The 24,428-nt window shown below is 34.2% G+C and overlaps 1 protein-coding gene across 4 annotated transcripts in view; it reads right to left on the reverse strand.

Moving 5' to 3' along the window:
• LOC125917104 (A disintegrin and metalloproteinase with thrombospondin motifs 6) overlaps positions 1-24,428 on the reverse strand; it is a 208,092-nt gene that overhangs the window by 166,663 nt on the left and 17,001 nt on the right. For all 4 annotated transcript variants that reach the window (XM_049623367.1, XM_049623366.1, XM_049623365.1 and 1 more), the window contains 4 exons: positions 22,951-23,119; positions 13,939-14,150; positions 13,348-13,431; positions 12,703-12,848 (listed from right to left, as the gene is read on the reverse strand). In XM_049623367.1, the coding sequence (XP_049479324.1) occupies positions 12,703-12,848; positions 13,348-13,431; positions 13,939-14,150; positions 22,951-23,119 (611 nt within the window). The remainder of the gene's footprint in view (positions 1-12,702; positions 12,849-13,347; positions 13,432-13,938; positions 14,151-22,950; positions 23,120-24,428) is intronic.

Here is a 24,428-nt window from a genome sequence, read left to right on the forward strand (position 1 = left end):
TTAATTAACAATATTTTAATTTGGGAGCGTCTGGGTGGTTCAATCAGTTAAACATACAACTTCAGCTCAGGTCACAATCTCACAGTTCACTGGTTCAAGCCCTGAATTGGGCTTTGTGCTGACAGTGTGGGGCCTGGAGCCTGTTTCAGATTCTGTGCCTCCCTCTCTCTCTGCCCCTCCCCTGTTCATGCTCTGTCTCTCTCTCCCTTTTTCAAAAAATAAATATTTTTAAAAAGCAATATTTTAATTGTAATAGACTTGTATAGAATTAATATAAGTGAAACAATTTTATGGGTTTATTATTTGCAATGATTATATTATTGCTATATATTATATTATTGTTATATTATATTGCTATATAATATATTATATTATTGTTATATTGTTATAATATTGTATATTATTATATATATTATATTATATATTATTGCTATATAATAATAAATTATATTATTACTTGCAATATTAAAGTTCATGTGCCACTTCACCAGTAATTTACAAAAACATTTGTGGGAATATATCAAGCTATCAATTACTGGCAGGGTAACAAAATAGAAAGTAGAAAGTTATAGTCTTACAGGCTGGAGGAGAGAACAGAGTGCTGCAGAGACATGGAAGTATTGCTTAAAAAAAGGGATAAAATCCCCAGAAAATCCCCCATATCTGTCTGTCTATCTATCTATCTATCTATCTATGCATCTATACATAGATAGAACTATGAGTCTTTGTTGGTAGAAAGAGAGAGAAAGAAAAAAAATCCTTAAATGGAAGGCCTACTAACAAATTTAAAAGGAATGGGAAAACATCATCGATGGATGACAAAACTGGAGGGTAAAAGTTTCTTAACAGATAGAATATTTACAGAGCCTCAAAGTAACGCTTCAAAACTTATTAATTTAAAAAGGGAAAAGTCCAGGTGTGTCTGACTGGCTCAGTCAGAGCAGGTGACTCTTGATCTCAGGGTCATGAGTTCAAGTTTCAGAGCTTACTTTAAAATGGTGGGGGGTGGGGGGGGGATGCAAAGGAGAAACATGACGGGCATCATGTTTAAGGACATCACTTTAACCAAGTGATCAAAATTAATACTTGAAATAATTTATATCATGTGCCTTCGGATATGGTATACTTAAAAAAATATTACTTCAGTGTTATTCCTGAAAAGTATGTATAAGTCAAATTTAATTCTGAGGAAACATCAGGAAAATGAAAATTAAGATACATTTCATGAAAACCTCATGTACTCTTTAAAATTATCAAAGCCGGGGTGCCTGGGTGGCTCAGTCAGTTGGGTGCCCAACTTCAGCTCAGGTCATGATCTCACAGCTCATGGGTTCGAGCCCCGCATCAGGCTCTGTGCTGACAGCTCAGAGCCTGGAGCCTGCTTCGGATTCTGTGTCTCCCTCTCTCTCTCTGCCCCTCCCCTGCTCACACTCTGTGTGTGTGTCTCTCTCTCAGAAATAAATAAACATTAAAAAAATTTTTTTAATTATCAAATCCAAGATAAAAAAGATTGAGAACTATTTCAAATTAAAAGAGACTCTTGAACAAGACAAAAGAAATAAATACAATGTGTGATGCTAGATTAAGTACTGGTCTGAGGGGGGAAATAGCTACAAAGGATATTAGGATAATTGATAAACTCTGAATATGAAATGTATATTATTAAATAATAGTTCTGTTCCAATGTTAAATGTCTTGATTTTGACAACTGTACTATGGTTACATGAGATAATTTGTTTGTTCTTAGAATATACAAACTGAAAATTTAGGGGTAAAGGAAAGGGGTATCTCCAGATACTTTCAGATGATACACAGAAATTTTAAAATGGTTGCCTTGGGATTTTCACTTCCAGTCAAGCTGGAGTAATAGGGATCAAATTTACCCTCCTGCCTGAAACCATTTTAAAAAATGAACAATATATATAAAATATCATTTTGCAATACACTAGACATCGGGAAATGAAAGACAATGATCCCTGAGAAACAGCAATCAAACAAAGTAAGCTCTATCATTACCCCAGCTTACAACCTTGAAAATTTCCAGACTCTGGTACAGACTAGGGAAAGCCAGGAGAACACAATGCAGTCTTGGAGTTGAAGAGACAGAGCAGAATATGGGGCACCATACTGACTTAAATTTATAGGGCCAAGTATAGGAGAAGAGAAAGTTACACAAAGAGCAAATTCTGGAAACTTGCACAAGGAAACTCTTGATAATTTTTTTAAATGTTTATTTATTTATTTTGAGAGAGAGAAAAAGTGCACATGCAAGCGGTGGAGGAGCAGAGAGAGAGGGAAAGAGAGAGAATCCCAGGCAGGCCCAGTGTTGTCATCACAGAGCCCGACATGGGGCTCAATCGCACAAAACGTGAGATTATGACCCGAGCCAAAATCAAGAGTTGGACATTTAACCAACTAAGCCACCCAGACACTCGGGAAATTCTTGACAATTCTAATCAACACATAGGTGTGAGGAAAGAACCCAAGTCCAGGGAAAGAATTATCCAACAGGATTTGAGAGGACATAGCCCATCACTCATATAGCATGGGATAAAGGGACTATTCCCACCTATCCCAACTAGAAAACCCCAGTATTCATAGGAATTTGTATAGGCAGTGTTCAAAAGGGACTTAGTACTGGTGATTAATTAGTCCTATACTGAACAAATCTTAAAAGCAAGACACACACAAAAAATCAAGTTCCAAGGAACCTAAATGCATTCCAGAAATCAGAATATTTGTAGGAAAACAAAAATATCCAATACCCAAAATGGTAAAACACTACAAGGTGATATCCAATCAAAGATTACCAGGTAAGCAAAGAAGCAGGAAAACACAACACACAATAAAGAGATATATATTAATTAATTGAAAGTGATCCAGAACTGACATAGATACCAAAATCAGCAGACAATATCTTTAAAATAGCTTTAATACTTTTCAAAGCTTTCTATGTTCCCAAGTTTATATGTCTCCAAAGAGATGTGGAAAATTAAAAAAATTAAACTACTAGAAATGAAAAAACTTATACAGAGTGAGATGAAAATATAAATTAGATAAGACCAATGACAGATTGGACATTGAGGGGGGAAAAAACTAATGATGAAGACATAGCAATACAAACTATCCCAAATGAAAACCACAGAGAAGAGAGAATTTAAAATAATAAACATAAAATCAGTGAGCTGTGGAGTAATTTCAATCAGCCAAATGTAAGTGCAGTTGGAGTCACCAAGAAGGAAAGGGAACAAAACCAAAAAATATATTTGAGCAAATAATGACTAAAAATTTCAAAACTGATAAAATCAGATATAAGTAGCTCAGCAACCCTAAACATGAAGAAAACTATTTCAAAACACATCATAATCAAACTGTTTAAATCAGTAACAATGTAAAGAGTTGAAAACCATGAATACCCAAATTAATCTCATTAAAAATTTTAGGATACTCCACTCAACAACAGTGAATACACATTCTTTTCACCTGAAGTACACTTGAAACAAATGTCAAGAAAGACCATATTGTGGGCCATTAAACAATTCTCAATAAACTGAAAATCATTTGAGTAATACAAAGTATATTTCTGACTGCAATAGGATTAAATTAGAAATAAAAGAATGATCTTTGGGAGGGCAAATATTTGGAAATAAATAACACAATTCTAAAGAGTGCATGGGTAAAAAAAAGAAATAAAGGGGAATTAAAAAGTATTGTGAGGTGAACAGAACCAGAAATAATACATAAACAAATTTGTAGGATGTGATAAAATTGTATTTAAAAGGAAATTTTTTAACACCAAACATATCAGAAAAAGCAGAAAGGTCACTAATCAATGACCACAGATTCCACCTTAAGCAACTACAAAAAGAAGAGCAACAATAAACTCAAGGTATAGGAATGAAGGCCATAAAAATCATGGCAGAAATAAAGGAAATAGAAAACAAAAACAACAGAGAAAACCACTAAAACCAAACTTGAGAAGGTCATTAAACCTCTAGCCAGAGTGACTAGGAAAAAGAGAACAAAAATTACTGATATCAAGAAGAGAGATAATGCAGATATTAAAAGGATAACAAAATGATATTGTATATAACTATGTCAATACATTCTCCAACTTTTTTTTTTTTTTTTTTTTTTTTTTTTTTGAGAGCAAGAGGGAGGCAGAGAGAGAGAACATGAGCCAGGGAGGAGCAGAGGGAGAGGGAGAGAGAATCTTAAGCAGGCTCCATGCCCTATGGAGCCTGATGCAGGGCTCAATCTCATGATCATGAGAATGTGACCTGAGCTAATGTCAAGATTGGACGCTTACCCAACTGAGCCACCCAGGCACCCCTGAAATGCATTACTTGAAAGACTCAAACTATCAAAGCACACTGAATAAAATAACTTAACACCCCTTTATCTCTTGAACTATTTAAATTGGTAATTAAAAATTACCCAAAGTTGGGGGGGGAGGGCTCAGTGACTCAGGTGGTTAAGAATCCAACTCTTCATTTTAGCTCATGTCATGATCTCATGGTTCATGAGTTCGAGCCTCTGCACTGTCAGCACAGAACCTGCTTGGGATTTCTCTCTCTCTCTTTCCCCCACCCCCCCTCAAAATTTATAAATAAACTTTAAAAAAATTATCCAACAAAGAAAACTCCAGGTCCAGATGTCTTTACTTTGTTTATTATAAAAAACATTTTTGCAGAGGAAATAATACTAAATTTATATGAACTTTCCCATAATATTGAAAAGGAAGAAATATTTTCTAACTCATTCTGGAGGTCAGCATTACTCTAATCCCAAACCAGACAGAGACATTATAAGAAAATTCCAGAAAAATTTCCCTCATAAGAAACAGATGCAAAAAAATAAACACAATTTTGGCAAATCATATCTAATGATATATTAGAAGGATAATACATCATGGCCAAACTGAGTTCATCCCAGGAATGCAAGATTGGTACAACATTCTAAACCAATCAATGCAATTCACTGTATTAATACACTAAAAAAGGAAACACAATATGATTATCTCAATAAATGCAGAAAAAGCATTTGACAAATCCAACATCCAATCCTGATAAAAACTCTCAACAGACTAGGATTAGAATAGAACTTTGTCAGCCTGATAAAGGGCATCTTTAAAAATGTAGAGCTAGTATCACACTTAATGGTGAAAGTTGGAATTCTTCCTCACTAAGATCAGGAACAAGATAAGTAAGTCTGCTATCACCACCTTTATTCCACATTGTACTAGGAGTTCTAGCCAGTGAAATAAGGCAAGAAAAAGAAATAAAATTGATTCATGATTAAAAGGAAACATAAAACTAACTTTAATCTCAAAAACATGATTATCTTTGTAGAAAATCTATTGTAATATTTTTAAAAGCTACTAAACCTAATAAATGAACTTAGCAAAATTGTAGGATACAATCAATTGTATTTTTATGTATGAGTGATGAATGATTATAGAATGAAATTTTTAAAATACCATTTACAATAACAACAAAAGTGAAGAAAGGTGTGAAAATCACAAAACATTGCTGAGAGAAATTTAAAAAGACCTAAATAAATGAAAAGATATACCCTTTTTGTAGGTAGGAATAATCTGCATTATAAAGACATCAATTCACTAGGTCTAGAACAAACTAAATAGAAGCAGATTATACAAAATCATGAACAGCAGCAGACAAAGATCATTGGGGGCCATCAAAGAAGTCTGCCTATCAAAGGCACCAACATTATTGAAGTATCTCTACATTATTATTTTTGCTGAATACCCTTACAATTCCTCCAAAAGGATTCTACAGCTGGATTACCTGGTATAAGTCTTTTAATTAATGTATAATCTTGCCAGTCATTTCACTTCTCTGTGCCCCAGTTTCCTCATCTATAAAATAGAGATAATAGAACTTCTCTCATTCAGCTATTGTGATATTTAAAAGATAAAGCTTCTACAAGGCACTTAAGAATTTGGTACATAATTCAGGGCATCTGGGTGGTTCAGTCAGTTAAGCATGTGACTCTAGATCTTGGCTCTTGATCATGATCTCACAGTTGGTGAGTTCGACCCCTGTGTCAGGCTCTGCACTGACAGTGGAGAGTCTGCTTGGGATTCTCCCTCTCTCTGCCTGTCCTCTGTTTGTACTCTCTCTCTGTCTCTCTCTCTCTTTCAAAATAAATAAACAAATGTTAAAAAAAAAATAAAGAATAGTAAATTTACTATTTATATTGGTTTTATGGATGTATTTATGCATTTGTTTATTATGTACCAAATTCTTTTAAGTTTTTTTTTTTTAATGTTTATTTATTTTTGAGAGACAGAACATGAGCAGGGGAGGAGCAGAGAGAGAGGGAGACACAGAAACCAAAGCAGGCTCCATCCAGGCTCTGAGGTGTCAGCACAGAGCTCAATGCAGGGCTCGAACCCACAAACTGTGAGATCATGACCTGAGCCGAAGTTGGACGCTTAACTGACTGAGCCACCGAGGTGCCCCAACTTACTATTCTTTAGAGTTAAGTGTTTATTATAATATACCCCTTCTTTAACTTAACTAATGATTCCTATTGCAAATCAGCCTCAGTTTTAGTCAAGGTTTGTACAAAGATAGTTCATTAAATTGCATGTATTTAGTCAATCTTAGGCAGCGAGAGAAAACTATCTTCTCTTATCCATTTTTTATTAAGAAGCAAACATAGATAATGCCTGGGATGACCATAATCTTGATTTACCTGATCCTAGTTTGTGCCTACTGTCTAGGCATACCTTCCAATGGTACTCTCTTTCACTCTTAAAAGTGTCCCAGATTCCACAGGAATTTAAAGTTGCACAAGTCTATCATAATCCTTGATTGGAATGGAAACTGAATCTAGATAAATACACTTGAGTAAGGAATCAACAAACCAGGAATGAAATGAACAGAAACTGAAAAAAGAAGAAGGGTATAGGCAGTATGGATAACTAAAAATGAAAGAACCAAAGTTGTTAGAGAATAATATATGTTTCAAAATGTCCAAATAACAAAACCAATTCATCCACAAATTGAATTCAAGATTCCTTTGCTGCCTATAAACTCACAAATTCTTTTCTTTTAATGTTTATTTATTTTATTTTGAGAGAGAGAGAGAGAGAGAGAGAGAGAGAGAGAGAGAGAAATAATCCTAAGCAGACTCTGTGCTGTCAGTGCAGAACCCAACAGGGGGCTTGAACCCATGAACCATGAGATCATGACCTGAGTCAACATCAAGAGTCAGAGGCTCAACCAACGGAGCCACCCAAGTGGCCCTAAACTCGCAAATTCTTAAAAACTTAGTGATAGTCCATGAAAAATTCATCAGGCATTTCCTTAAGGCTTAAAAAAAATCCATAGATGAATAGCAAATAAGTGTTAATACACCAAATTTAATTTCCTTTTCCTCTGTTTTAATATATAATCTTAAAGCCAATATGTAATTCTGATAGATACATTCTATAGAAATTAAGAAAACTTGTTTAAATCCACACACTGTAGACCAAGTTTCAGCAAGAAACTATTTTTCAGAGCTATTTTCAATCTCTTATCTGAAAACATTAGTTGACTTTGGAAATTCTAATCCCTTTAATATCCAGCAGCAACTAAACAAATAGTCGTGATCCCTTAAGAGGATAAATACATTCATTTTAATTAAAGACTGAATTATGTGACTTGGTGTGCACTTTTGCATTTGTATTATGAGATGTATTTATGTGTCCTATGCATTTCAATAATGAAAAACTGAAAAGGAAGTATAATTATTAAAGAATAGCCTATTAATAGAGGCATTCTTAAAAGATCTGCATCTTGGTCTTAAATTTTCAAGAATTTAGTCAAAGAATAAAGTCCTGGAATGGGCCACAACATAGATGAACGTTGAAAACACTATGCAAAGTAAAAGCCAGTCACAAAAGACTACATATTGTATAATTCCATTCATACAAAAAGTCCTGAATAGGCAAAGCTATAGAGACTAAAATTAGATTAGTGGTTGCCTCAGCCTGGGGCTAGGATGGGGAGGATAAGGAATGGGGAATAACTTCTTACAGGAATGAAGGAAACATACTAAAATTAATTATGGTGATGGTTGTACAATCCTCCACATATACTAAAAGCCACTGAGTTATATATTTAAGTGGGCAAAGTTATGGTCTATTAATTATATCTCAATAAATCCATTACCAAAAATGATTTAGGTTATAATTCCTATTTGAAATATATATTGTTATATACTAATATCTTAAAGATGGAAAACATGATTCTAATATTTGATAGAAAAAATTCAGGAAATTTATCCATTTGTCTGTTTGTATTAATTGCTCAACATTGGTGCAAATACTACACTTTATGTCACTACATTCCTACTGATTTTCAGAGTATAAATAGATTTCTTAAATGCTTTTCCCACAAAATAAATTTAGAAATTGTCTTGACTTTAAATTTTGTGGAAATTTCCTAGCTTCATTTAAAAATATAAATATTTTTTAAATAATCTGTCAAATTGTAGATATGTATTCCTTAGTAGCCATTAATTTACAGTTTCTCAATACAAAGTTTAATAAGAATAATGTGAAGGTTTTATAACATGCATAACTTTTTAAGTGTATACATACAGTCCTATTTTATCTTTTTAAATTCTATTTGTAGAGTTTCAGGTAAAAAATACTAATCATTTCTTGACCAAGTTATATACGTTTCATATTCAATTATTTTTAAAAAGTTACCAAATCCCCCCACATGTTAGACACCAGTGCTACCAACACTGATATGGGTACTTGCAAGCTGGACCCAGCTCCAAGAGAAATCCTCCATTGTGATATACATACCTCATGAAAGAAAAAGAGATCAGGTGGTCCCTAGTAGCCTTTACTGCTGCTACAGACAAATGCAGCCTTGGCCACTGAGTACCTCTGCAATCTTCACCAAGGCTAACCTCAGCTTACAAAGCTGTATAGAGACTACATTGCTGGAATTTCTCCAGAGCTAGAAACACCATACTCAACTCAGCCAGCACCCTTATGTCCACCCACAGATAAAAATCTTTCTCTACTAAAACCATTCCACAAAATTTGGAAGGAGTGACTCTTCCATCAAATGCACAGACATCAACACAAAGCTACAGAGACATGGAAAATCAAGGAAATATGACACCACCAAATGAATACAATTATTTTCCAGTAAGTGACTACAAAGGAATGGAAATCTACAAATTGACAATTCAAAATAATTATTCTTAAAAAGTTCAGCAACCTAAAAAAGAATATATATCAATGATATCAGAAAAGAATATATGAATAAAATAATAGGTTCAAAAGAAAGGTCAAAATATAGAAAAGAACCAAATTCTGAAGCTGAAGAATGAAATGAATGAAATTTAAAAAATGCAACAGAGAGCAACAATAGAAGATGTGATCAAGCAGAAGAAAGAAACTGTGAACTTGCGAACAAGTCATTTAATATTACCCGCTAAAAGAAGAAAAGCCAAAAAGCAGTGAAGAAATCCTACCTAAATGATGGGACATCATGATGTGAAATAATATTAGCAATATGGGAGTACAAGAAGAAAAGACAGAGAAAGGGGCAAAAACTTATTCAAGGAAATAATGGCTGAGAACTTTCCATATCTGGGGAGATATATGAACACCCAGGTCCACAAAGTCATATTGTACACCTTAAATATGTACAATGTTGTCTGTCAATTATACTTCAAATATTAAAAAAAGATTAGATAAAGCTAGCTAGTATATAACAAATGTTCATTATATAGATATGAACATGTATAAAAATAAACAAGTACATATAAAATTAAAATGTATGTGCATATATAAATAGTTTTTAATATACTCTTTGGTGTTAATGCAGTATTTTTGATACCAGATAAAACAACAGAATTTTAAATTTTTTATTTTACTTATTGATTTCTGTCTAGTCATGGTGGTCTTACAGCTTTGTAGAATACAGTTTGCTTTAAATTTCTGTCAAATAAAAAAAAATATTATTTGCAAACAGGAGATAGTGTTTTTGGGTTTTTATATTTTTTTCAAAAGTAACTATTATTACCTAAGTAACTATAGTTCCAAATGGTTTTCTGCTTAAAACATTTAAATCCCTAAGATAAAATTTGTCCTAGTGGAGATAAACCTATCTATCAATTTTTCTCTGGAATTCTCAGTAAACACATTATACATCTCCCTAGTGAGCTGACATTTCAAGCAAACATAAATCAAGATCTTATCTATAAATAGTGAAGTCACAACCCTGAACATGTTAATAAGTGAGTTACATGAAACAATGAAAAATGTTAATATAAACCATCTATAAAAATTCTTATAATAATTTTCACTAAGAGTAACAGTATGATTTAAAGATATATTGAATTTCACAAACCAAAAATATATAAGGAAGAATCAAGGATGGTAAAACATCCAATAAAAAACTCTAAATATTAGAGATTATATTCATCACACTTAGATGTCACTGCATGGCCCTAATAATTCAAAGATAATTAGACTTTTATGTAAGTAGACTTTTAAATAAGCTAAAAGTTACTTTGGGACTTTATAACAATTTCAAAAGGCATTTTATGCTGCTTCAAAGAGACACTTTTCTAAGCTCCACTACATAACCAATCTAAAATGATATGAGATATGAACTCTTCAAAGTACTGTCCTATTAAATTCTGAGATCACTTCTAGGGCTAGGGTGACCATTAGGAGACAAGTTTAAAACAAAAGTTTCATGTTCAAACCTCAGGCATCAAAAAGGCACTCAAAGTGGCTTATGGAAACAAGGAAGAGCTCTGCAGAGGATCAGAAAAATATGTGGGTCAATTCAGAGGAACAAGTCAGACAGCTGAATGTAGTAGCCAGTGCAAAGAAAGGATGGCTAACTGCCCAGACATATTTCACTACTCAAATACTTATAAATGTGCACTCTTTGTATAGCTACTGTCATCTGATGCAAAAGTTAAAAATTGAATGCTCATACAATAACAAAAATGTAAAGCACCAGGAGCCCACTAGGCATTGCCTTTTAGGGAGAGGTAGGCTTTATAAATATAAACACAGAAGCCAATGTAAATATCTATAATCATTTTGTTAACCATATATAACAGACATTTTCCTGTAGTAATTTCATTGACACTAATCATATCCATATATATTTTTACACAAAGGTTTCTATATTTGCACAATGCTTAGTATATTTTTAACTCCTCAAATATATTTGGGAATCATTCCAGACCACAAGACTCCGAGGAATTGCAGAATTTATCAGACTGACATGTCAACACATATGAATATAGAACCCATACAATGTTGTTTTTATTCAGCAAGCATGTCATAAACAAAATTTTCTGGCTTATGATGCCAGGTAGATGAAGTCAATTAAAGTCATTGTAATTGTTAAAAAAATAAACTCTGAAACTTTAAATCTACAAGTTAGTTAACAGGTATATTTTTTAAAAAGCTAAATTCACATTATCTTCTGAGATCTCAAGATTCTGATGCCATATAACTTTATACTCCCTCCATAGAATTTAATGTAGAGTCAATGGGCACACTACAGATGAAATACATGTTAAATACTATCTTGTGAATTAAAAGAAATGATCAAGATAACAAAGGCAATTCCATTTCACCAAGATAGAATAATGCTTCCATTTTGTTTATTGCTTTTTTTTTTTTTTTAAACTGATAGCAGGTCAAAAGACATGTTCATCTTAAAATGATTTAAGCATGCTTCTCACCAGTCGTAATTAGGGTATAAACAAACTAAGAAAGCTATAATCAAAGTATAGTATAATCACCGTACAATCAAAGAAGATAGGATCACCAGGGGTTGAGCCCTGAACTTGATATTGCTAAATGAGTGATCTTGAGCTATTTAAGTATTTTGAACTAGTTTCCTCATTATTCACATGGGAAAAATAATCATGATATCTACTTCACAGAGTTCTTATTGGAGAGTAAGGAATAAAAGGATCTGAACACAGTTTTCTAAACTTGGAAAGAAATATAAAAATTCATTGGTTTATCATCAAATAACAATTTTGCTGAGAAACAAGCTATTCAACATATAATGTAATATATCTGCTTCTTTATACCATAATTAAAATGTTTTTAATTAAATAAATATTCATCCAGGGCATTGAGGAGGGCAACTGTTGGGATGAGCACTAGGTGTTGTACGGAAACCAATCTGACAATAAATTATATTTAATATAAAAAAATTCATCTAAGTAAATTATACAACTGTTGATGTCCTCACTTTTAATAATTTAGAGGTAAGAATAATTAATATATTTTATAACATTATATTTTATAATATATTTTATAAAAAGAGTGATGACTCATTTTTGTTTTTAAAATTTAATCTTCTCATACTGTTTAACCTTTGTTTTACTATGCATTTCAATTAATAAAACATATATGAGCTTCCAGTTAAGCTTTATGAATAGATATCAGTAGAAGGAAAGATGTTTATTAAATTTCTAAGTCAACTCTAAATCTGTTCTTTTTTCTTATCTGATTCATTTGATGCAAACACAATAATAGGGTAATATATTGTATCACTGGTGAATAACAAATTAACATTTTGTTTTCAACATACTTATTACCTGAATGAGGCTTTAGATAGAACCAAATATAGTTAAAGTATTAAACACAACAATCAGAGGTAAAATATTTGCAACAAGCCATACCTAGTAATAAGAACAGCATTATCGTGGTGGGCAATCCCATTTTCTGGAATGGTGTTTCCATCACTTTGGTGGGAGAGAATGGATTTCTGCCATTTACAGAAGCTATCGAGGGACTTGTCTGCATGGTGGTTTATCTCCAAGTTTGGCTGCAATACAACATGCATACCAGAAATGTTCCAAACAAATTACTAAGGTCAGTTGTTAAAACTTCTGAAGACTAAAGTGGGACTATAATTAGAAGCAGTGGTTTCTAGGAATAATCTCTTGCCAATTTTTATTTCTGTAATATCTGACCTAGAGTTTAGTGTACTATTGAACATTCTTTCTAGTGTCAGCTTTAATGATAATGTGAATATATGTGATCATCAGCAACCAAAACCACTATTGTAAGATCTGCCATGCCAATACTCATCTTTCTACTGAAACACATAGCTAATATACATTTATATAGTTCTAACATGACATAAGAGGTATATTCTTATAAACTATTTAAAATTTGCTTAAAATATTAAATGCTTAGGAGTGAAAATCATATTCAACTAGAACTTCCTAGAACTTCCAATAATAAGATATTTTATTTTGTAATACATAATTCTATAGCTTGTCTGTTAAGAGTTTTAGGTTTCTAAACTAACTCATTCTTACCTGATCTTCTGTAAGAACAATTAACCGGGCCACTATAATATTCACAACGTTTCCTAGGCTGGAATCACGGTAAAGTTTGGCAACCTGACCTCCAGAAAATAAGAAAAGACACAAAGTCAGACAAAAATCATAGGGTGATTGTTTAATATTTTTTTAAAGAATGGTAAAATAATTGTTCATAAATTTAACCACTGTGTATATAAAAAGGTATTATTTGATCTCATACCACTTAGAACTCTACCCCCAAGATGCCTCCATAAAAGATTTGTTATACAAATCTACCTCAAGAAACATTTTCTCCTAAAACTGAACTACAAATAGTAATTAAGAGGGTGAGCTGATGTTCCAAGTCAAATAAAACCTCTTAAACAAGATTTAGTACGACCCATTCAAACTGTCATATTATCTGAAAATGAACAATAAAGTCACCTTTACATTTATTTCTTATGGAATTGAAACATTAGTATATCATTTTTTTCTCATTTCAGACAAGTAAATTTTTAAAATCATTAATTCACATTAAAAATCCATGACCTTAGTCAAAACCACACATTATTAAGTTAAAATATTATATAGAGGCATCAAACTTACAATATTCATCACACTCAAAATGTAATGTTCAATGTCTTTGCGGCCATGGTAGCCCACCATCATTTTGTCTGCCACTACCAATGTCTCCACAAACCGCTCAATGCTTACTGATCTCTTCTGTCTGTGGCGGATATGCGTGCCATTAATTGGTAGTGAAGAAGGAAAAGTAGATGTGTCATTCAGCCACCAAGGTTTGCCACTTCTTATGAGGTCTACAATAAAAATAATTAATTCAGATAGGTTCACTAATTAAACTTACTTATTTTTAGATCTTTCATATAGACATGCTTCTCATAAACTATCTAAAGCAGTAAGACTTTTCATAGTGAGGAGAAGGGATGAGGAAATGTGGCAGTGAGAAAACTAAACTTTTTACAAGTATCAAAACAATCATTTTATCTGAAAAAATAAACATGAATAACATATAGCTGCTCATAAAAACAAAACAAGCCCAATGAATTACATAATAAAATTTTTTTAAATAATCATTTCATATTATTTCAGTGATTATGTGATAATACTTTTAAATATAGAGTATGTACTTTATACAGTTTTTTTTTTCTAAAAACAACTAGAGCATTAACTTTCTAAACACTCTCAAATACTTTTTCTTTTTTTTTTTCTTTTTGAGAGAAAGAGACGGCACAAGTGAGGGAGGGGCAGAGAGATAGGGAGACACAGAATCTGAAACAGGCTCCAGGCTCTGAGCTGTCAGCACAGAGCCCAACATGGGGCTTGAACTCAGGAACAGTGATATCAGGACCTAGGCCAAAGTCATATGCTCAACTGACTGAGCCACCCAGCAGCCCCTCTAAAATAGTTCTGATGAAGAACATTAACACTGCAAAAATCTATTCCCTTTAAAAAATTTTTTTTTAACATTTATTTATTTTTGACAGACAGAGTATACAGAGCATGAGTAGTGGAGGGGCAGAGAGAGGGGGATACACAGAATCCAAAGCAGGCTCCAGGCTCTGAGCTGTCAGCATGGAGCCCAACGTGGGCTCGAACTCATGGACCAGACTGCAAGATCATGACCTGAATGGAAGTCGGCCGCTCAAACGACTGAGCCACCCAGGTGCCCCAATGCCTTTAAGTAATCTCTACACCCAATGTGGGGCTTGAACTCACCACCCCAAGATCAAGAGTCACATGTTCTACCAACAGAGCCAGTCAGGCTCCCCACAAAATCCTATTCCTTCACAGTATTTATTTTAAAGTAGGATGCTTTTATTAAACTTTCTTTTTTAAATATTTTTTTTAAAACATTTATTCACTTTTTGAAAGACAGAGACAGAGTGTGAGCAGGACAGGAGCAGACAGAGAGGGAGACAAAGAATCCAAAGCAGGCTCCAGGCTCTGAGCTGTCAGCACAGAGCCCAATGCGAGGCTTGAACTCACCAACTGTGAGATCATGACCTGAGCCGAAATCAGACACTTAACTGACTGAGCCACCCAGGCACCCCTTTCTTTTTTTTTTTTTTTAAATATATATTTTTTTGACGTTTAAACTCTCTTAATTAGAGGAATTCTGCCCTATAAATCTCAATACTTTTTTAAGGTTTATGTATTTATTTTGAGAGACGGGAAGGGAGCATAATTGAGGGAGGGGCAGCGAGAGAGAAAGAAAGAATCATAAGCAGGCTCCATATTGTCAGTGCAGAGCCCCACTCAGGGCTTGACTTCATGAACCACAAGATCACGACCTGAGCCGAAATAAAGAGTCGGTTGCTTAAATTAACTGAGCCATACAGGCATACCTAGAAATCTCAATTCGAAAAGACTGAATTTTTTTTTTTATTTAATTTTGCGGTGTACAAGTATTTATACTGACAGAGAACCCAAAGTTTTCCTCTTCTAAAACGTAGAGGTAAACGGTGTTAGAATGAGTGTTGCAAGATTATGGTTCCAGCATAACTTGCTTTAAACTACATTTTACTGTGGATTACAGTTTAATCCTTCATTTTCTAGACATTTGGTCCTTCAGTACACAGGCAACCTTTTAGTACGATGGCATCTGTAAACACGTGACTGATTTATATTCATCCTTATTTAATAAACTTGAAAAGGTACAGGTCCTCTGCATACTTCACTTTCATATCTGTATGTTGAATAAGAAGTCTTTCTAACCTCTACTTATTGACAAACTTAGTGAGGAAAATCAGATTAATTTATATAATATGCTTGACAGAAATTGGCAGTATTCTCTATTATTTTTCTAATTTCTTTACCCTTTGCCTTTTAGAAATTACTTTGATATAAGTTTTAAGCAGTAAGAGATGGAAATGACTATGAAAAGTATCAGTAAAATATTTTTGAAACTCATATAAATTAAGTATTTTTATTCCTAAAGGTCCAGAGAGGCAGAGACATGGTATTTCTTATTTCAAAAGTATAACTTCCAGGGGGCACCTGGGTGGCTCAGTTGGTTAAGCGTCTGACTTTGGCTCAGGTCGTGATCTCAACGTTCATGAGTTCGAGCCCTGCATTGGGCTCTGTGCTAACAGCTCAGAGCCTGGAGCCCGCTTCAGATTTTGTGTCTCCCTCTCTCTCTGACCTTCCCCAGCTTACATTCTGTATCTCTCTCTCTCCAAAAGAAATAAACATTAAAAGTATAACTTCCAGGGGTACCTGGGTGGCTCAGTCAGTTAAGTTTCTGACTCCTGATTTTGGCTCAGGTCATGATCTTACTCACAGTGAGTTCGAGCCCTGCATTGGGCTCCATGCTGATGGCACAGAGCCTCTTAGAATTCTCTCTCTCTCTCCTCTCTCTCTGCCCTTCCCCCAATCACACACATGCTCGCTTTCTCTCTCTCCCCCCAAATTAATAAACAAACATGAAAAAAAAGTATAACTTCCAGATAACCAATAAGTATTCCCCTATTCTAGAAAGACTCTTAAGGTGGTCACCAAGACTTCTTATTGTTTACACTTTGTGTGATCTCTTCCCCTTTAGTGTGGATGGGACCTGTGACTTGCTTCTAAACAGTATAATACAGCAAAGATAATGCGATGTATATGATTATATATCAACGAGTACATAATTATGTTACATAATACTGTAGCATTTTTCTTCCTAGAGTCCTTCCCTTGCTGGCTTAGAGGAAGCAAGCAATCAAGTTAGAGAACTATACATGGCGAGGAACTACAGACAGCCTCTAGCAGACAACCAGCCCCAAACTAAAGTTTTCAGTCTTATAGTAGCAAGGAACTGAATGCTGCCAATAAACGTGGTAATTCCTCCCCAGTCAAGACCAGATGAGAACCCGGTCCTGGCTAAGGCTAAGTTGATAATTCATTCATGTACAACTTCTGGTCCACAGAAACTGTGAGATAATAAAAACATATTGCTTAAGCCACTGAGTTTATAGTAATATTGTGCTGAAATGGTCAAAATCCTTTCTGCATTAACATAATTCCAATTTCTTTTGCTCAGTCTTCCATGATCCTAAAACCACTCATGTATTCAAATCATGCCTTGTTTTCCCTTTCTCTGGATGGACAGCCTAAATGTCTAAATATAGGATTTAATTTCCATTATTTTGTCATTTTCACTTCTCTGATCCATCCAATTTCACCTTATATTTATTTCAAGTACTATGAAAAGAATTAGACATTATTGGGCAAAATAAACACAGCAACGGTGTTTCTCATTAAATAGCATTCAGTATAAGGTAGCTACTGTTATCATCATTTTCATAAATTTCAGACTTACATTGTTTGCTTATCACTCCATCAGATAAATGTATATATAATGTCTTTAATGGACATTCTTTTTTTTTTAAAGTTTATTTATTTATTTTGATAGAGAGCATGTGCAAATGGGACAGGGCCACAGAGAGAGAGGGAGAGAGAGAGAATCCCAAGCCGATTCTACAAGGCCAGCACATCTTCTTTATCCATTTGTCAGTTGATGGACATTTAGGCTGTTTCCATAATTTGGCTATTATTGAAAGTGCTGCTGTAAACATTGGTGTACAAGTGCCCCTAGGCCTCAGCACTCCTCTGGTTTCATTTTAAAAATTAAATCAATCCAGCATGATTAGATCATTACAAACCAGTATCTACATTCTGTAATTGTCAATTGTTTAATGTTAAGTTTAATCATCTGTACTAATATCTTTTTTAGTCTAATATAGGATATGCAATTGACTTAATTTTATTTCATAACAAAGATTTGTAGATATTCAAATGACACTCATTACATATGCTTTGCTCAATTTAATTTTGCATAGAATATAGAATGTTAAAGAAAATATTCCTCCATAAACATATACAATAAATAACTTTTCCCCAAAACCAAACACATGGATCTCTTTGCCACCTGATATAAGATCTTATATTTTTCATCAATCTCAAAATATGTTTAAATGCATACAGTCATTCACAATTAATGCAATGACCTGCTTTATTTTTCACTAAAAGCACTATTACTTCTTGGTACTTGGCTATGTATTTGTTTCCTTGGTTGATTTTTTAGTTAACTGTCTCTCTTTACTAGAATACAAGCTTCATGGGAGCAGAAACTTTTCCTGTTTTATTTATTGCTGCATATCCAATATCTAGCCTGACACATACATGCTAAATGAATATTTATCTAATAAATACATAAGTAAATCATGCAGGTACAGAGACACAATAATATCTGTAACAATGGATAATAGGAGCATTCAGTTATACCTGGGTAATGGTAAAGGAGCAACTTTCACTTCCTTGTTTTTCTTTTTATCACATACTTACTAAATTTTCTACAAAAAACAGGTATTTTTCATAATTTTTTAAAAATTAATAGCATAATCTAATTAGAATGGGAAAGTTTATATCTGAATAGGAGATAAATATACCCACTTTCAAAATGGTTTTTCCAACTTATATTTTGATATAAAATTGAGTTCCCAATAACCAGTTAATTGGCAATTAACCCCCATAAATGCACATGTCATTTGAATTATGCTGTCATAATTCAGAATTCATAATAGTATCAGAATTAATATCAGTAGTTCTTTTTTTTCTTTTTAAAATATTTTTTTTAATGTTTATTTATTTTTGAAAGAGAGAGAGAGAGAGAGACAGCACAAGTAGGGTAGGGGAAGAGACAAAATCAAAGAATCCAAAGAAAGCTCCAGGCTCCAAGCTGTCAGCACAGAGCCCGATGCGGGACTCGAACTCATGAGCTGTGAGATCATGACCTGAGCCAAAGTTGGCCACTTAACTGACTGAGCCACCCAGGCACCCCAAGATCAGTAGTTCTTAACCAGACCTATCTCAAACTCATTAAACACAAAATACCTTTTCTAGTGATATTCCTATGGAACTACTATAATGTTTTCCACTCATGGGAAGCCAGTGAAGTGTTTGAAGGTGTGTAATTAAACTAGATTTAAAGAGAAAACACACTAAAGACAGAACAACAAACCTGAAGACAGGAAGACCAGTTAGAAAGTCATTATAGTGGTATAGGCAAGAGATAACAGGGGTCTGAACTAAATGGACTGGTGTTAAAGGTAACAGAAATGACTGGTGAATAGATTAAAAGTTAGGAAATAGTCACAGTAATCCACTCAAGATTTTTTAGTTACTCAAGAATATATCATTGACCTGCTTTATTTTCCACTAATAGCACAGTAATCTAGGGGGAGAGACTGTGGAAAAAGAAAATCTTCCCCAAAAAGGGCAGAATTTTATGATGGCACTAAGAGTGGATTTGCTGCACTATTTGACTCGTGCTTAAACCTTAGAAAAAGAAGGATCTGCCCCAGTAAGGCCAGTGAATAATAAGACAGGCACTTCAAAAGAGGATAACTTGAATATCTAAGGGTCAAGAGATATTTTTCAGAATATTATGAAATCATTAAGTATTTTTGCAAAAAGTGATCTTTAAGATCATGAAGGATGTCATGTTACAGCAAAAGTGATGAGAAAATTGTTTCACAATAAACAACTAAATATTTTAATCCTAGTTTTTCAAGAATTTACATATAGTTGTAATTATAGCCTAAATTTTGCTAAATTTAAGAAAAACTAAACTATTTCCATAATATTTAGTTTCATTACTCAATGAATTTTCTTTCACTGTTTCCTATGAAATTTTATTTCATGTCTTAAGTGGATTCACTTTAAGTCACCTTTTTCTAGTACCAATTATTCTTCATCAAGAAGGACCTTCCAGAGATTACTCATGAAAAGAATATGCAAAAAGAGAACAGTCAGCTGAAGAAAGAACTCCAAAGAGCACTTATATTTGAAGCAGAAGGAGCCCAAGAAGCATATGGATATAAACTAAAGAGTGATGCATCCACTAATTCATAAGATAACCCATTCTATTTTCTATAAATCTACTTGTTGAACCTATACCATTTTTTCCTAAAATCATTTGTTGGTGAACTTTTCTTTGTATTAAGCTAAAACCTGCTTCTGCAATACTCTGCCTCTGGTTTCAGCTACTAGAACTACACAGAACAAATCTAATCTTCTTTTTTTTTTTTTTTTTTTTAAGATTTTAAGTAATCTCTACACCCAGCATGGGGCTTGAACTCACAACCCTGAAATCAAGAGTTGCACGCTCCACTGACTGAGCCAGCCAGGCACTCCTAATCTTTTTTTTTAATACAAAAGTTCTTTAAATGCTAGAAACAGTCATCTCAATCACAATGATAGCAAAATTACATGTGAGTGATTAATGTGTGCTGAAAGAAGTACTCAGACAGGCTGGGTAGTTTGTCCAAAGCTAGAGTAAACCATATTCTTTCTATCATGCCAAGCCCAAATATCCTCTATTTTGTAAGTTTTCTAATCTTTAGACTAAAGAGCCTCCTAACTCCTTACCTCTAGTCTTGCTCTTCTCTTATTCAGTCTCTATAGGACTGCCAGGAGAATATTTCTAACACCCAAATCTGATCATGTGATTCCTATTGCTTAACACCTTTCAATGGGTTTCCAGCACACTTAAGATAAACAAACTCCTTAACATGGTTTACAAGCCCTTTGTGTCTGGGTCCTCCTTGTCACTTCAGTTTCATCTCTCACTGCCACTTCTCACCCAGTGTGAAATTCACTCCTATCCCTGCAGCCCACATTCTAATATGTATCCTGTTATAGGAACTGGTAATGACTGCAATGTGACATTCTCTCTTTTGGTTCAGAAACTTTGTAAATGCTATTTCCTCTATGTGGAACACTTTACCCACATTTCTTCCACTTGTGCACAGCTACCTTCTTTATCCCTCAGGCCCCAGATTAGAATTAACTTCCTGGCACAAAAACAGGCACTCATATCAATGGAAAAGAATAGAGAACCCAGAAGTGGACCCACAAACGTATGGCCAACTAATCTTTGACAAAGCAGGAAAGAATATCCAATGGAATAAAGACAGTCTATTCAGCAAGTGGTGCTGGGAAAACTGGACAGCGACATGCAGAAGAATGAACCTGGACCACTTTCTTATACCACACACAAAAATAAACTCAAAATAGATGAAATGTAAGACAGGAAGCCATCAGAATCCTCAAGGAGAAAGCAGGCAAAAACCTCTTTGACCTCAGCCACAGCAACTTTTTACTCAACAAGTCTCCAGAGGCAAGGGAAACAAAAGCAAAAATGAACTACTTGGACCTCATCAACATAAAAAGCTTCTGCACAGCGAAGGAAACAATCAGCAAAAATAAAAGGCAACTGATGGAATGGGGGAAGATATTTGCAAATGACACAGCAGATAAAGTGTTAGTATCCAAAATCTGTAAAGAACTTATCAAACTCAACACCCTAAAAACAAATAATCCAGGGAAGAAATGGGCAAAAGACATGAATAGACACTTCTCCAAAGGAGACATCTAGATGGCCAACTGACACATGAAAAAATGCTCAACATCACTCATCATCAGGGAAATACAAATCAAAAACACAATGAGATACCACCTCACACCTGTCAGAATGGCTAACATTAACCACTCAGGCAACAACAGATGTTGGCGAGAATGCGGAGAAAGAGGATCTCTTTTGCACTGCTGGTGGGAATGCAAACTGGTGCAGCCACTCTGGAAAATAGTATGGAGGTTCCCCCCAAAATTAAAAATAGAACTGCCCTACAACCCAGCAATTGCACTACTAGTTATTTACCCAAGGGATACAGGTATGCTGTTTGGAAGGGACACATGCACCCCAATGTTTATAGCAGCACTATCAACAATAGCCAAAATATGGAAAGAGCCCAAATGTCCATTGATGGATGAATGGATAAAGAAGATGTGGTATATATATACAATGGAGTATTGCTCAGCAATCAAAACGAATGAAATCTTGCCATTTGCAACTACATGGATGCAATTTCCCTTATGCTAAGTGAAATTAGTCCAAGACAAATATCATATGACTTCACTCATATGAGGACTTTAAAACACAGAACAGATGAACACAAGGGAAGGGAAGCAAAAATAATATAAAAATAGGGAGGGGGACAAAACATAAGAAACTCTTAAATATGGAGAACAGAGGGTTACTGGAGGGGTTATGGGAGGGGGGATGGGCTAAATGGGTAAGGAGCATTAAGGAATCTATTCCTGAAATCATTGTTGCACCCTATGCTAACTAATTTGGGTGTAAATTTAAAAAATTAAAAAAAAAGAAGTCACTTCCTCCATGAAGCCTTTTTTGACCACTAATGTCCCTGCTGTATGTTTCTTTTTTTTCTTTTAAGACATTTCTTCTATTTTACTTATTTATTTTTTTAATGTTTATTTATTTAATTTGAGAGAGAGAGAGAGAGAGCAAGAGAGAGTGCGTGTGAGTGCAAGTGGGGTAGGGGCAGAGAGAGATGGAAAGAGAGAATTCCAAATATGAGTGAAATCCTATGGCATTTGGATAGGTGACATCTTTTAAAAGAACTCTGGGCATTATCATTCCAATTGCCCAAATTCCTATTTACACTTATTATTAACCTCACTTACCATAGTGTCAGAAGAAAGAGAGTGGCAATACAATACAATAGACTTTGTAAAAACCACACACGCACTCACCTGAAACCCCACAATGAGAGTGATCATACAGATGTCGTTGCTGGAGGGTAGACTTTTTGTAAATAACATGAGGATGGCCATTTTCATAACTAAAATGTTTGGAATCCTCTGTGGTATTCTTTAATGGTTCAATAAAATATTCTTCATCTTCTGTGGCAATTACACCATGCTAAAAGAAAAAGAAACAAAGAATTTACCAGGAAGGATCATTTTAAATATTAATTATCATTTATTAACAAGAGTCAAAAATAAGTTGATATCTCTCCAAAAAGAAGTTACAATGCATGTTAATAGAAATTTAGTGGATTATCTGTACCTAGCAATATGTACCTTCTATAAATTTACCTATACTTTGAAAAGGACATTTAAATTCTTCTACATGCCCCCATGCCTTGTACTAAACATGACACATATATTTCCTCCAATCTTCCCCAAAACTCTTTGACGAAGCAGAGACCTCTTTGTGTTCACTAAAACTTGTTTCCTTTCCAAATTGTGCACCACATCTTCTGTGTTCAGGTATAGCTCCGTTCAAGTTTTGGCCAATGGAAAACAGGCAGATACTATACACCACTTTTAAGCCCAGCCCGTGAAAACCTTCCCCAGGAGAATTCTCTACTCTTTCTGAAAAACTACCCACAGAAGGCAGACACTGAAAGAGAAGCAATCTGGGTCACTGAGTGACTTCATGGAAAGCTGTCCAACATAAACACCAATATAAGGGAAAAATTAATCTCTATTGTGATAAACTACTGACATTTTAAGGTTTATGTTACACCACTTAATATGTACTTAACTGATACACATCCGATATATCCCCATTTTGCAGACCAAGTAACAGGCTCAGAGGTTAAGAACCTCCCCAGCATTATATAGAGATAAATGTAGGAGCTGCAATTCACAGAAGCTTTGCTCTTGTTCATATGACATACTCCTTACACCTATTTATGTAGCCAAGTACAGAGCTCAACCACAGCTCCTTTTTAAAACTTTCTCTAGTCCAAATGAAGTATCAGCACCCACTTCTGAGCTCCAAAAAAGCTTATTATTGGTATCATTCTTTATAATTAATTCCACACTTCCTTGCTACATCTCAAGTATTGAAGCTATATTTAAATTTGGTATAACATTTCTACTGCATATTTTATCTTCCCAAATGTACTACTTGCTTTTTGAAGGCAGGGGTTGTGTCTCACTGATATAATTCTTTATATCAGTTACAGTCATAGAAAGTATCCCCTATGTAGTATGAACACCAAATAAAAGTTGGCTGATTAAAAGAAACGAGATAGAAAAAGTTATCTGCATTAGAAATAAGACCTTCCATAAAGGTCCAATAGTGTTTTCTTAAACATGGCACATGTGAAGACTGCTCTTAATCCAACTAATTTATCCTGTAACACTGGATAAAACACAAACTCTCTGGGTGTATTTCCTCGGCTGGAAAAATGAAAGGGTTGGTGTAAATTAGTGGTTTT

This window comes from Panthera uncia, unplaced genomic scaffold (genome assembly GCF_023721935.1).
Source record: "Panthera uncia isolate 11264 unplaced genomic scaffold, Puncia_PCG_1.0 HiC_scaffold_149, whole genome shotgun sequence".
In the NCBI taxonomy this organism is placed as follows: Eukaryota; Metazoa; Chordata; class Mammalia; order Carnivora; family Felidae; genus Panthera; species Panthera uncia.